This window comes from Triticum dicoccoides, chromosome 5B, assembly GCF_002162155.2.
Source record: "Triticum dicoccoides isolate Atlit2015 ecotype Zavitan chromosome 5B, WEW_v2.0, whole genome shotgun sequence".
Lineage (NCBI taxonomy): Eukaryota > Viridiplantae > Streptophyta > Magnoliopsida > Poales > Poaceae > Triticum > Triticum dicoccoides.
This window is the reverse complement of record NC_041389.1, coordinates 41,642,340-41,656,206: the sequence shown is the minus strand read 5'-3', so window position 1 is coordinate 41,656,206 and position 13,867 is coordinate 41,642,340. Positions and strand designations below refer to the sequence as shown.

Below are 13,867 nucleotides of genomic sequence, written 5' to 3'. Positions count from 1 at the left end.
CAAACATAATCGAACACTCGAGTTTTCTAACAACTAATGGATTACTGACATTGGTACTACCCTTTAAGTAGAAATAGAATGAGAAAAAACTCTAAAACAAAATAATATCAAAACATAAACACAATCTACACAGAAATCACACTTTTTTATATTTCATTCAACCCCACGTCCGAGCCGGAGTTACAACAGGCACATGGATGAACCGGCTGTATTGAGCACCGAGTGGAATCGTAATGCCCCTTGGAGGCCTAAACCGGCGGGGGGCGGTGCAAATGCTCAAGATGTGGTGAATAATGGCAGAGTGCGTCGAGAAGCCGAGTTAGCCGTGCAGTACGTGCACCGTCAGCTCACTCCGGTTTGTCCAACGACTTCCGTGGAACGAGGTGTTACTTTAAGTTCTTGGGGGGTGACCTGTCTCACTCCGAATCTACGTAATGTGCGGTTACCTAAGGATTTCAAAGGTCCGCGGAAGGTACCCAATTACACTTCCAATTTACCCCCTGAGTCGTGGGTTGAAAGCTATGAGATGGCAATGGAGATGCTGGATGTATATGAAGCGGCATGTGCTAAGTACTTTACCATGATGTTGGATGGAACAGCTCGCACTTGGCTGAAAAGGTTGCCAGCTAACTCCATTGGGTCATGAGCTGAGTTAAAAGCCCGGTTTATAATGAACTTCAAGGACACGTGCAAGCAACCTATGTCAATTGTGGATCTGGCCGCCTGTGTTCAAGAAGAAAACGAATTGACAACCCATTGGGTGCACCGGGTTTCAGAGATTTTGCATTCATCGGACCGCATCAATGTTGATTCAGCAGTCATCAGGTTGGAAAGCAATTGTCGGTTTAAGTTACTGAAGCTGAAATTGGGACGACTCAAGCGTCATTGCAATGACATGGGAACACTTATGGCAGCTCTGGTTAAGTATGCCAATTCTGATAGTACCAAGGACCCCGAGTCTAAGGATGAAAGGCCGGCAAAGGGAAAGAAGAACGGCAATACCAAGGGGCAGTAGCACAACCCGGCTGGCCATGGAAACAATGGTAAGCGTAAAGCGGACAATAGTTTTGATTTTGTGGCTAATACCAACGTGCAGGGCAATGGTCAGGGTCGTAAGGGTAAACCACCCCCACGGGGCGGAGGATCAGGTATGAATCTGGAGCGCCTGTTAAATCAGCCTTGCCCAAAGCATGGGACGAAGGAGAAGCCGGTTACGCACCTCTGGAAGGATTGCTTTATGCGAGACTTCAAAAACTCCGATCTCTTCCGATATGATCGTGGACCGCCCGGTGGTTCAGGACCCAGGTCTCATGGGTCGGGTTATGGAGGAGGTAATTCCGGTTCAGGATTTCAGGGTAATCAGGGTGGACATGGCAATCAAGGCAATCGGGGCAGTCAGGGAGGTTATAATCAACAGGGGAATTAACAGCAGCAACAGTCGGGTTACCAAAGCCAACAGCAGTTAAATAGTGGTCAATATCATGTGTTCACCACTAGCCTGTGCAAGCGCGATCACAAGCTTCATAAAAGGGCGGTGAACTCTGTTGAACCGGCGGTGCCCCGTTATTTACGCTGGTCTGAACAGCCCATTGTGTGGAGTAGAGAGGATCATCCGCCCTCGGTTGACAATCCGGGTCATCTGGCGTTGGTGGTGGCACCTCAGGTTGGGGGTTACAAGTTCACAAAGGTACTCATGGATGGGGGGAGCAGTATCAACATCTTATATTATGAGACCTTCCGTCGTATGGGGTTGAGAGACAAAATCTTAAATCGTCGAACATCATTTTCCATGGCGTGGTGCCGGGTAAATCGGCTTATCCGGTCGATAAGATAGCTCTCGAGGTTGCTTTTGGAGATGACTATGATTCAAGATCAGAGACATTGACCTTTGAAGTGGTGAAAATTCAGAGGACATATCATGCCCTGTTTGGACGGCCGGCTTATGCTAAATTCATGGCAAGGCCCTGTTATGTTTATCTACAACTCAAGATGCCAGGTCATAAGGGAACCATCACGGTTCATGGCAGCCGCAAGGTCGCTTTGGAATGCGAAGAGGGTGATGCGGCCTATGTTGAGTCGGTTTGTGCAACAGAAGAGTTGAAGTTCTACAAAGATGGGGTTGATCCGGCAGATATGACCTCTTTGAAAAAACCAACTACAGAGCATGATCCGGCCCTGAAGTTTAAATCATCTGATGAGACTAAGCTGGTTGACTTTGTTCCTGGCGATTCATCCAAGCAGTTTAGTATCAGCACTAACCTGGATCCGAAATAGGAAAGCGCGCTCATCGAGTTTATCCGTGAGAACTGGGACATCTTTGCATGGAAACCTTATGACATGCCAGGTGTACCGAGGGAACTCGCTGAGCACACTCTCAATATTGACCCAAGTTTAAACCGGTCAAGCAGTTTCTTCGCCGCTTCAATGAAGAAAGGCGAAAGGCTATTGGTGAGGAGGTAGCCCGGCTCTTGGCAGCGGGGTTTATCATTGAAGTTTTTCATCCTGAGTGCCTGGCTAATCCGGTGCTGGTGCTTAAAAAGAATGGCACTTGGCGCATGTGTGTGGATTACATAGATTTGAACAAGGCTTGTCCAGCTGATCCTTTTGCTCTTCCTCGGATTGATCAAATCATTGATGCAACGGCGGGTTGTGAGCGTTTGAGCTTTTTGGATGCTTATTCTGGTTATCATCAAATCAAGATGGCGGTTAAGGACCAGGAGAAGACATCGTTTATAACTCCCTTTGGAGCCTTCTGCTATGTATCTATGCCTTTTGGGCTCAAGAGTGCCCAGGCGACTTATCAGCGATGTGTGCAGAATTGTCTTCATGATCAGATTGGACGCAATGTTCATGCTTATGTGGATGATATTGTGGTGAAGTCAAGGAAGAAGGAGACATTGACAGATGATCTGAAGGAAACCTTTGATAACCTCCAGGTTTACAAAATGATGCTTAACCCAGCCAAGTGTGTCTTCGGTGTTCCGGCAGGCAAGCTTTTGGGTTTTCTGGTGTCTAACAAGGGCACTGAAGCTAATCCGGAGAAGATCAAAGCTTTTACCTTGTTGGCTAAACCGGCATGTATCAATGATGTTCAATGTCTGGCGGGTCAAATTGCGTCACTGAGCCGGTTTATCAGCCGGTTGGGGGAGAAGGCTATTCCTCTATATCAGATGATGAAAAAGACAGATAACTTTGTCTCGAGTGATGCTGCTAATGCGGCGTTTGAGGATCTGAAGAAGCAATTGGCCGAGCCGCCTGTCCTTGCTGCCCCCATTGATAAGGAACCATAGCTGTTATATGTGGCTGCTAATGCCCGGGCTGTCAGCGTGGCTATTGTGGTGGAGCGCAAGGAGGCAGGTAAAGAGTATCCGGTTCAACAGCCGGTTTATTATATCATCGAAGTGCTTATTGAGTCCAAGAAGAGGTCCTCACATCATGCATAAGATAGAATCATACAACTACTCATCAGTGCCTCATCTAAAGAGCTGAACTAATCGGTCCTCAATCCTCCTCACCTCCCAAGAAGACGGCCAGGAAGCTGGCAGAGTCGCCCGCCATGAAGACGATGGTCCAGTAGATCTTGACGGTGTGGTCGGTCTCGGCAGCCATCATAAGGACAATGTGGACGACGATGGTGAGCACGAGCGCGAGGTCCGCGAGGACAGTGCGGACGTAGAGGTGGCGGCCTGGTAGCAGCAGCGCCAGCGCCGCCACGGCCGCCTGAGTCGCAGCGCAGTACACCATCCCGGTAATGTCCGTCGACTGGACGCACTGCATGAACATGCATGATGGATTTGGATCGGCCGGCCGAAGCATCCAAGGGGTTATAGACGGGTCGTAGTAGGTACATACCAGGTCCCAGGGGACGTGGTAGCAGGCGAGGGCGAAGGAGGCGAGGAAGACGCAAGCGGTGAAGAGCGCCCAAGCGCTGACCAGCCGGGCAGCATCCGGGACCGGGATCTTCTTCTTGCGCATGGTCTCGCCGTCGACGTCCATGCTGGATCCAAGCTAGCTAGCTCTAGCCTCTAGGACAAGAGCACAAGATTAGTTCAATTTTATTTTATTTTTGCGGGAGAAATCATTTCAAAAGGAAAGAAGGAGGATAGAGGTTTCCAACATTCGATGGAGACGTCGAAAGACAAAGTTAAGAGGTAGAGGGGAGTGACTCACTGTCGCTGGACAAACGAAACGGATGCTGAAGGCGTGCTTCCCGGATCCTATGCCAAAGACAGGGTCGATCATCTTGGAGCTTTTTAACAAGCCGAGGCGATTCGAGTGAGACAAAGCGAAGCAAAGCGATGCCGTGGGCCCACCTCAGCACCCACCACGTGTCCAGCCTCAACTTTTTACAGGCCATCAATTAAGTTCTTTTATTACAAACCCAATTACTATTTATTACTCAAATGGGGCGGAGGGAGTATCTTCTTTGTCATTTTCAGGCTAGAAAGGGAGATGGGGCTTCAAAGGTCTACAAAATTCACTGCAAAGTTCAAAGGGAGAACCCCGCTCACCGATCTGGCCGCCCGTGCTCGCCACTCTGGCCGCCCGCAGAACCGCGCCTGTCGGCCGCCCGCGCTCGCCGGAGATCCACGCTCGCCAGCCGCCTATGCACGTCATGGATGCAGCTCCGCCTCGCTGACGATTGACTAGTTCCAGCAAACAAAAAATGCCCCGTTGCAGCAAAAAAAACGTCGATGGTTTGCAGCCCCCTCTGTTGCAACTCCGGTCGCCAACAGTGGAATCCCTCCCGCTACCAACGGTTTCCAACATGACCGCCGTTGCAAAACCAGGAGACGGTTGTAGCAAAAAATAGGCTGCTTCCAGCAAAATTAAAATACGGTTGTAGCAAAATTTGGACTGGTCCAGCAAATCAAAAAGTGATGGTAGCAAAAACTGTGTCTGGTTCCAGCAAAAAAAGACACTTGTTCCAGCCAAAAAAATAGAGAGGGGAAAACGCATTGCATGCGCCGCGGTCACCGCGGTCACCATGGTCACCATCGAGGGAGAAAAAGCCGGTTCCAGCAAACCATGACAATGGTTCCAGCAAACTACCAGGATGGTTGCATCATTTCATCAATCTTGCGACGGTCGCTTCCAGCAAACGTGGTCTCCGGTTCTGGCAAATCGCAACACCGGTTGCAACAAATCCGTCGGTTGCTGGTAGCTTTTTCCATTGCTGGTTGTACCAAAAAAATTGCATCGTCGGCGGCGGCAGCCACGACCTCCCCGTCGCCGGATGCAGCATATCCGATGGCCAGTTGTAGCATGACTGGTCGGCGGTTGTAGCACAGCCAGGCGGGAAGGATCTAGGCGGGCGCCATGACCACGGCGAGAGGAGGACGACGCGGATGTGGTGCACGGCCATGGCATGGAGGAGGATTTGGGGGGCGGGGTGGGGTGGGGGTGGGGGAGGAGAGAAGGTAGGCAGTTAAAGGAGGGGGCATGGCGGATGCGCTCGCCGGAATCGAGTGGTACGCGATGCACTAGCTCCACTAATTACGCCGGCGTACTGCCTCGCTGGAGAAAAAGGAGGCTGGGGCAGGGGATAAGGCACAGGGTGAGAGAGAAAAAAGAAAGGGAGGGGAAGGAAAACTAGCTTCGTGGGCCACCACGCCACGTGGCTGCCTAAACGAGAGGATAACGCTTCGTGCGTGGACGCGACTGGCGCTTCGTTCGACCGGCGCACCGGCTGCCAACGTTTTCCTAATATAAAAGTACTTTTGACACACTATACTAGTGAGAAATACACTTTTGTATTATACTCCTATATAGGACCAAAGGAATAGCAAGGTCGTATTAGCTGCACCCGCACGGTCGTATATATTCAACTATCCGTTGCAAAAATAAATAAATTCAACTAGTGTAATTATTCCTTTTTTTTCTAGTGGCATATACGGGACGTGGTAGCAGGCGAGGGCGAAGGAGGCGAGGAAGACGCAAGCGGTGAAGAGCGCCCAAGCGCTGACCATCCGGGCAGCATCCGGGACCGGGATCTTCTTCTTGCGCATGGTCTCGCCCTCGACGTCCATGCTGGATCCAACCTAGCTAGCTCTAGCCTCTAGGACAAGAGCACAAGATTAGTTCAATTTTATTTTATTTTTGCAGGAGAAATCATTTCAAAAGGAAAGAAGGAGGATAGAGGTTTCCAACATTTGATGGAGACGTCGAAAGACAAAGTTAAGAGGTAGAGGGGAGTGACTCACTGTCGCTGGACAAACGAAACGGATGCTGAAGGCGTGCTTCCCGGATCCTATGCCAACGACAGGGTCGATCATCTTGGAGCTTTTTAACAAGCCGAGGCGATTCGAGCGAGACAAAGCGAAGCAAAGCAATGCCGTGGGCCCACCTCAGCACCCACCACGTGTCCAGCCTCAACTTTTTACAGGCCATCAATTAAGTTCTTTTATTACAAACCCAATTACTATTCATTACTCAAATGGGGCGGAGGGAGTATCTTCTTTGTCATTTTCAGGCTAGAAAGGGAGATGGGGCTTCAAAGGTCTACAAAATTCAGCATGATCCTTATTAATTAAAAAGAAGGTTGTTGACGATTGATGACATGTCTCTTTAAGGCATAAAGTGGTGAGGCATCATGTGCTATCCAACTCCGCAAATTTTTGCTAAGACATAAAGTGGTGAGGCATCATGTGCTATCCAACCACACAAGTTTTTACTAAGGCATAAAGTGATGAGGCATCATGTGCTATCCAACCCGCAAGTTTTTAATAAGTCACAAAGTGATGAGGCATCATGTGCTATCGAACCACGCAAGTTTTTAATAAGGCATAAAGTGATGAAGCACCATGTGCTATCCATCACCGCAAGTTTTCAAGGCATCATCATCCTCTAGTGAGCTTTCTATCCTTCCACACTTTTTCTAATTCCTAGACAGGACAACAAACCCGAACCATTTTCTTTAGTTTTTTCTTTAATTTGGAAAGTAAATGGTTGACCAGATGTTGTTGGACTAGCCGAGCCAGGGCCTACATGGCCAGTTAGTTGTGTTAAGAATGTGTGCCAGCACTGTTTAATTTGTTCTGAGCGTATGAAAAAATAACAGAACAAAAATTTGAAACTCTCAACACATGAGACATGTCGACCCAGAAAGAAAATCAAGAACCTAGCAAATTAACCCCTCGCATATGATCTGAAGAAAGAAAAAATCGATGGAGCAAACGGAAGTAACAAAGAACCTGCAGGTCAAGCCATCACAGGACGCAAACATGATGATCACCGTAGGTTCGTGAGTCAAAACCAAAAAGGGGAGTATCAAATATTTCCAGTTAGCTTCATCCCCCGTATAACAATTGCTCTGCATAGCCCATAATGCAAAACAAAGAATATGCAGATAATAATGATGACCACAACAAACAGAAGTACACATAGATACTGCAGATCAAACCATCACAATATCATCTGCATTGTCGATCATCTGGGGAAAGGATCATCATAGATTATTCAAAAAAGAAAGAAAAAAAAGGGATCATCTGCTAACTCACTTTAGTACCTCTTAACAGAACAAGCACAAAATGATCGCTGCAGCGAGTTTGGGGCATCCTATGCAGTTCAAACACAAATGCGGTTCAAACTTCAACAGAATCTTACCAGCAGAACGACATTCCCATGCATGCACGGCAAGATTCAGAGCAAAAGTTGGAAGTAACCTAGAAGCAGTCTGAGCCATCTTAAACAGTACTGATGCATGCATGAACGAAATTAGCACAAGCAAGACCAAAAGTTCAGCAAACAATCACTGTAATTAAGCAGAGATCTCTAGACCAATAAGAACAGAGCAACCAGATCCATCAAATTCAAACCAAAATTCATTCAAGCTGTACTGGATAAGGAACCACACATTCGGTACCACAAAATGTCATCAGAAGTGGAAAGGAACACACATTGCTCATCACGACATCCATAGGACTGCCCAATCTCTCATCCAAACCCTTATGAACTAAAAGAATTCCAAATCTCTCTTATCCAAAGACTGCCGAATCTCTCATCTGAACCACTACGAACTACTCCAGTAAATGATTTGGATCTGCTCCAGAGAAGGTCTTGGACATTATCAGACATGGTTGTAGACGCTAATTATTTAGTAATACAAGAATTATTTCAAAAAAAAAGTAAGAACTTGTGTGGCATTTTTTTCGTCGAAGCTGCACACAGACACATGTATATGTACTCCTAGCTACACCTGTATTGCTGTCAAAAAAATGAAAAGCAAGAAGAAGAAAAGCTACACATGTATATTAGAAAAGAAGCCCATTATTCTTAACAGCATATCATATATTATTTTCCTTGTATTCTTTTTCTAATGAGTTGATTTTCGTTTACATTTAGAAAAAGAACAGGTAGTATACCTGAATTCATGTCTCCAGCTTCACCGTTTCTTTGTACTTGACTGAAGTATATGATCTGCACGTATATTGTCCAAAGCTATAAATAAGTTCAAAAATAAATATTTTTGTCTAGTTACATCTCTCAGACACAGGGATGAAGTGTACAGACGACAAAACACCTATATGTCCCGCACCAGTTTGCACATCTCCAAGCTTCCGTCTGTCATCTCGTCCAAAGGAAGAATTACAGATGACGGCCATATTCCATAGTTGCTATCAAACTCACAACCGTTTTCGCCAGCACCGGAAGCATGTATCTGGTGTCTCCAAAGCACCCGCAGCCGCTCCGCGACTTCCTTCATCGTCAGTCTGTCCTCCCCTCTCACACTCAGGCAGTCAACAGTGAGGATGACAAGCTTCTCGACGACCACCATGGCCGCATCATCATCTGTGATCTCAGAATCCAGCATTGTTTGGTGCTTGTTTTGGCGAAACATAAGGAGAAAATTATGGGACAATGATCTCTTCTCGCTGGAGTTGTAATCAGTGTATAGAGCTTTCTTTCTCGTCAACAGCTCGAGGAGAACGACCCTAAAGCTGTAGACATCGCTCTTGTCACTGAGGAGGTGGCTCATGAAGCTCTCGGGGTCGAGGTAGCCAAGGGTTCTCTGGACAAGCATGATGAACTCACTTTCATCCATGGACTTGAGCGCCGATGCCCCAAAGTCCGCAACCTTGGCATCATGCTGATCATCCAATAGAATGTTGGAACATTTGACATCCCCATGTAGAATCGTGCGAGATGTTGATGAGTGCAAGTACGCAAGAGCTTCTGTTGATTGTGTTGCAATCTTCAGGCGGAGATCGAATGGAATTGGTGAAGGATTGTGATCAGGACTGCCGTGAAGAAAATCATACAGCGTCCCGTTGGCGACGAACTCGTAGACCAACATTGGGACATCTATGTCCAGGCAACAGCCAAGTAACCTCACGATGTTCCGGTGGTTGATCTGCGACAAGATTATGATTATCATTTACAAACTCGTCCCTGTAGCTATCGTTGATTACTTTGGACTTCTTTATGGCAACCTCTCTGAGGTCATCCAAGGTACCCCTGTAGACCATTCCATGACCGCCGCATCCAAGAACTCGATCTTCGTTGTAGTTATCAGTGGCTATCCTGATCTCTTTTTCTGTGAGTATGCAAACAGTATCGACGTATAATCTGAGCCCTCCAGTTCACGATGATAGGTGCACCATTCTTCGCCCTCTCATTGATGAACCCAAGCTTGCCGACAAGGTCACGGCGCCGGAAGCTGTACCACCCGACCTCGGCGACCATGGCGTAGAAGCATATGGGTTGAATCCCCACACACTGCTACTGTTAGTCGAGAAGGCCAGCCCGATGACGGCGAGGTTGGTCGGGATGGACACCTCACAGCAGCCTGTCCTGGTGCGCGGCGATCCATCTTCTGACGCACCATCACAGTAAGAATAGCAGCCAGCGAGGTACTGACTTCTGACCCCACGGAAACCGCTAACAACCCCCATGGTGTTGCAGCCAATGACCGTGAAGCGGTTCCGTCCAGGGGATGGGATGAACGGTGTGTCCTGCAGGCTGAACCACACAGTATCGTTGTTGGTGGCCGATACTACGGCACTTGATGTGAAGCAGATGTAGCTGACCGGGATGAGCATCCGGATCTCACCATGCTCCCGTGAGATATCAACGACGTCAACAGCTATGTCGGCCGGGCCCCCCGCCGTTGGCCGTGGCGGGTGAGAGGCGTTTTTACAGTCAAGATTGAAGAAGCTGTTGAGGCTGACTGCGGAGCATTGAGCCCCGACACCAAAGGGGTAAGGGATGAGCACATCGCCACACTTGTCAGGGCAGCCTGGCAGCGCCAGCCGCCAGCGACATGGTGCCACCCATGGCGGGTGCCAATGCCATCACCAAGAAGACAATTAGTTCTAGAAAGAACACTAGGACCAGTATTGGATGCATGGCTCGCGCCATCACTTGCTTAATTTGGAGACTTTGTGTGAGTGTGCCGACTGCAGAGCCCCTGAGCTTTTCCTTATATGAAATGAATTGTGCCTTGCCATATAGTGTAGTGGACTCCTATAAACGCGTACAAATGTCAGCATCTGATGTGTGCGGTGCATGGATGAATAATTGTTCGAATCCCAACTCCCAAGTAAACTCTAAATGCAAGTTGCAGCGTAATAATTGATACGTCCAACTCTTCTTCTTTTTTTAAATGAGGTGATGTATGAATGCTAAAACGGTTTAGCTAGGTGGTAGTTGGTTATTTCTCATATTCAAGTATTAATCTCACTCTCACCCCATGTAAAGTCTACTACAAGTTTCTTAAAATGGCTCCAGCGGGCAGGAGGTGCGGCCGCTCGTCTGCCACACGCTCCTACTAACCGTGCTCCTATGGATGCCCAGAGATCAAACGCAGGTAGGTAGCAGAAAACATAAAGTTGTATTACGAGAGCCCCTTCTCTCTCGCGACCCCCCCGCCCTCCCCGCGGATGACCGGCCGCGCATCGGGCCTCCTCCCTCCAGGCTCCCCCCTCCCTCCTTCCTTCTCGCCGCCGGCGCCGGCGCCCGCGGCCGGCTTGACCCCAGGGTTGCTGGTGGCGGCGGCCTCCTGGCCCTTCCCCTCCCGGTCGCTCTCCGGCGCGGGCGGAGCTGTGCCGGGGGGTGCATCTAGGCGGTGGCGGTGCGGCGGGGCTCCGCGGCGCATGCAGCGAGCTACTGGGCGGCGGCGCCGCCGTTGGCGGCGAGGCGGCGCAGCGGCGGGATCTGGCGTCGTTCGCTCGGCCCAGATCTGGGCCCTTCGGGCCCCATCTAGGCCTGGGCGGGCCGGCGGCGGGGATGGCTCCGGTGTGGCTTCTGGGAGGCGGGGGAGATGCGACGAGTGGCTGGGTGTCGGCGGCGACGACGCCGGCCTGCTGCATCGCGGCTGGCGGGGCTTAACGGGCCCGCTTCGGGCCTGGCTAGGCCGGGGTGGCTCGGCATGCCCCGCTGCCGTGTTAGGACGGCTACCGCGACGGTGCCGAAGGCACGGGCCTCCCGCACGATGGCGGTGGAGGTGGTTTCGGCGTCGATGCTGCTACTCCCGTCGTGGTGAGCTTCTCTCCGGTCCTCTTGGCCTCGTGGTGGTGTTCATAGTGAGGCGGCGTGGGTGGCGGCGCTACTGCGTTGGCGCATGGTGATGGCGACGGTTTGGCGGGTCGGTTCCGTCTGGTTGGGCAGTTGGGGGTTGGAATGCGGGAGAAATCCCTGCCGGTTTCGGCCCCGACGCGGTGACACCTGCGGGTGCCGCCATTCCTTCCTGATGGGTGTCGGTGGTATCCACCCCCCACCTCCCTCCGCGTGCCCGGTGAAACCTGAGGACTCGTTCGGGCAGCAGCGTCGTCGGCGTCGCATTCCTTCTTGGAGGTGCTGCTTGGTACGCGGCGGATCGGAGCCTCGGTCTGTGGTAATTTGTCTCCTGTGGGCGCCGCGGTGGCGGGTCATCTGCGCTTTGCCGAGCTGCCGTGGTTGGCATTTGTTTCTTCTTCTTCTTTTCTTGGTGTGTTGTGTTGCTTGCCACAGCGTTATCTGTACTCGGTGTTGGTTGCTTTGGAATAAAAAGCGGGGGAAACCCTTTTTCGGTATGGATGCCCAGAATGATGGCAACGATGTGTGGTCTGTTTGTGATGTTACTGTTGGCGCATAGCTTTAAGGGATCGTCTGCATGAGCTAGTCAAAAATAATTTAGCTATCCGGGATAAGCACCTAGCTAGCTTCACCAATCTCGATTGTCGGCAGGACTGATATTCTATTGAAGTAGGTAGGATTGGACTGGCTTGCTTGAGGTTCCACTTTGCACCCGTCGATGCCCTGTTGAAAAACTAAATTAGCAACTGTCATACCTGAGCTGGGTTCTTTGGTCAACATTACCTATACAAAATGGAGTCCATATCTAAATGATGAATAAAGAAGTCTTTAGCTCCATTCCTTTGGTCATCCCTAGTTATTTTGGTGTACTATTTAATGTGGCAGGCCCAAGTAACATGTTTGTGTAGCATTACTGATCTAACTTGATTGCTCATCAACTCCTCTTTTGTGGAGCACATGGTGACATTGCTAGACTGTTTGTGTCCTTGGAGTGTTGCTGCACCCTTTCTACTCTTTTGCAGTTCACTACAGATGTCCAATTTTGCGTGCTGCATCGTCACTTCCATTTGTGAATAATAGCGTGGCTTTATTTGCTTCCTTTACAGGATTCCAAGTTTGCCATTCTTTGGGTGGAGGCACTGGATCTGGGATGGGAACCCTTCTTATTTCTAAGATTTGGGAGGAGTACCCTGACCGAATGATGCTGACCTTCTCTGTCTTCCCGTCACCAAAGGTCTCAGACACCGTTGTTGAGCTATACAATGCTACACTTTCTGTTCACCAACTCGTTGAGAATGCTGATGAGTGTATGGTGCTTGACAGTGAAGCTCTATACGACATATGCTTCCGCACACTAAAGCTTGCCACCCCTTCCTGTAAGCTAATCTTCTCTTGATCTTTACTTTTCTGTGATATCTGCTGAAATTTACATGCAGAAGTTGATGTTCAGTGAGAAGTGGGCACGGATAACTTTGGTTCTAACAATGCAGTTGGTGGCCATGAGCGGTGTCACATGCTGCCTGAGGTTTCCAGGACAACTTAACTCATGCACAACAGTCCCATGCATGCACGGCGACGGCAAGATTCAGAGCAGAAGTTGGAAATAAATGGAGCCATCTTAAACACTAGCGGATACATGCAGATGCAGGAATGAAATTAGCACAACCAAGACAAGTAGTACATGAATGTAATCTGAACTATTTTCCTCTGCACTTTTGTTCCTAGTTTCAAAAAACACATGTAGGTGGCGAGATTGCAGGCCAAAGATCATGATGAGACACTTATCGGTACATAATTTTACAGAACCTGTAAGTTGCATTTGCACAACTCTAGAAAACTGCTTGACCAGCAAGTGAGTTAAAACTAGGAAACTAGTTGCATTTGCATTTTTCAACTAGGAAACTACCTAGTAGGCTCAAACTTTTTAGTGAGCAACAGCTACTGAGAGAACAAATTTGTTATGTGCATAGTCCAATTCAATTCACCACTGATCAACTGCCGCTGAGAGAAAAAAAAATAGTGTCATCACCAAACAGTTCCCAAATTAGATCAAATCACACAACAAAACAACAAAAGAAAAACCAATTTGACTCGTACTTCACAACATGGTTGATGTACAAGCACTGCTTGAAGCTTTAGAGATTTCATACAAATTGTGCGGGGTAGCCGGCGAAAACGGAGCGGCCAACGAGCCAGAGTTCAAGCAATCGACAACATCGGCTATGCGTGACCACCGGCCAGTGCCTGGTGGTGATGTTGGGCGTGCCCTTGACCCCCCAGGCGCCAGAGTCATCGCCAGTGGTCCAAACGCAGAGCTCCTCCTAACATCCTCACCTTCTCTCTCCCGCGCGAC

General features: G+C 49.2%; 1 protein-coding gene and 1 pseudogene across 1 annotated transcript; both read right to left on the bottom strand.

Moving 5' to 3' along the window:
- Nucleotides 1–3,464: 3,464 nt before the first annotated feature.
- On the bottom strand, nucleotides 3,465–3,981 carry LOC119305122. The gene is made up of 2 exons (XM_037581730.1): nucleotides 3,853–3,981; nucleotides 3,465–3,771 (listed from the first exon to the last, which is right to left on the bottom strand). Exons 1-2 carry the CDS (start codon nucleotides 3,973–3,975, stop codon nucleotides 3,502–3,504), a joined length of 393 nt encoding a protein of 130 aa, XP_037437627.1. The 5' UTR covers nucleotides 3,976–3,981; the 3' UTR covers nucleotides 3,465–3,501.
- Nucleotides 3,982–8,521: 4,540 nt separating this feature from the next.
- Nucleotides 8,522–10,293, bottom strand: LOC119306646 (annotated as a pseudogene).
- Nucleotides 10,294–13,867: the final 3,574 nt, after the last annotated feature.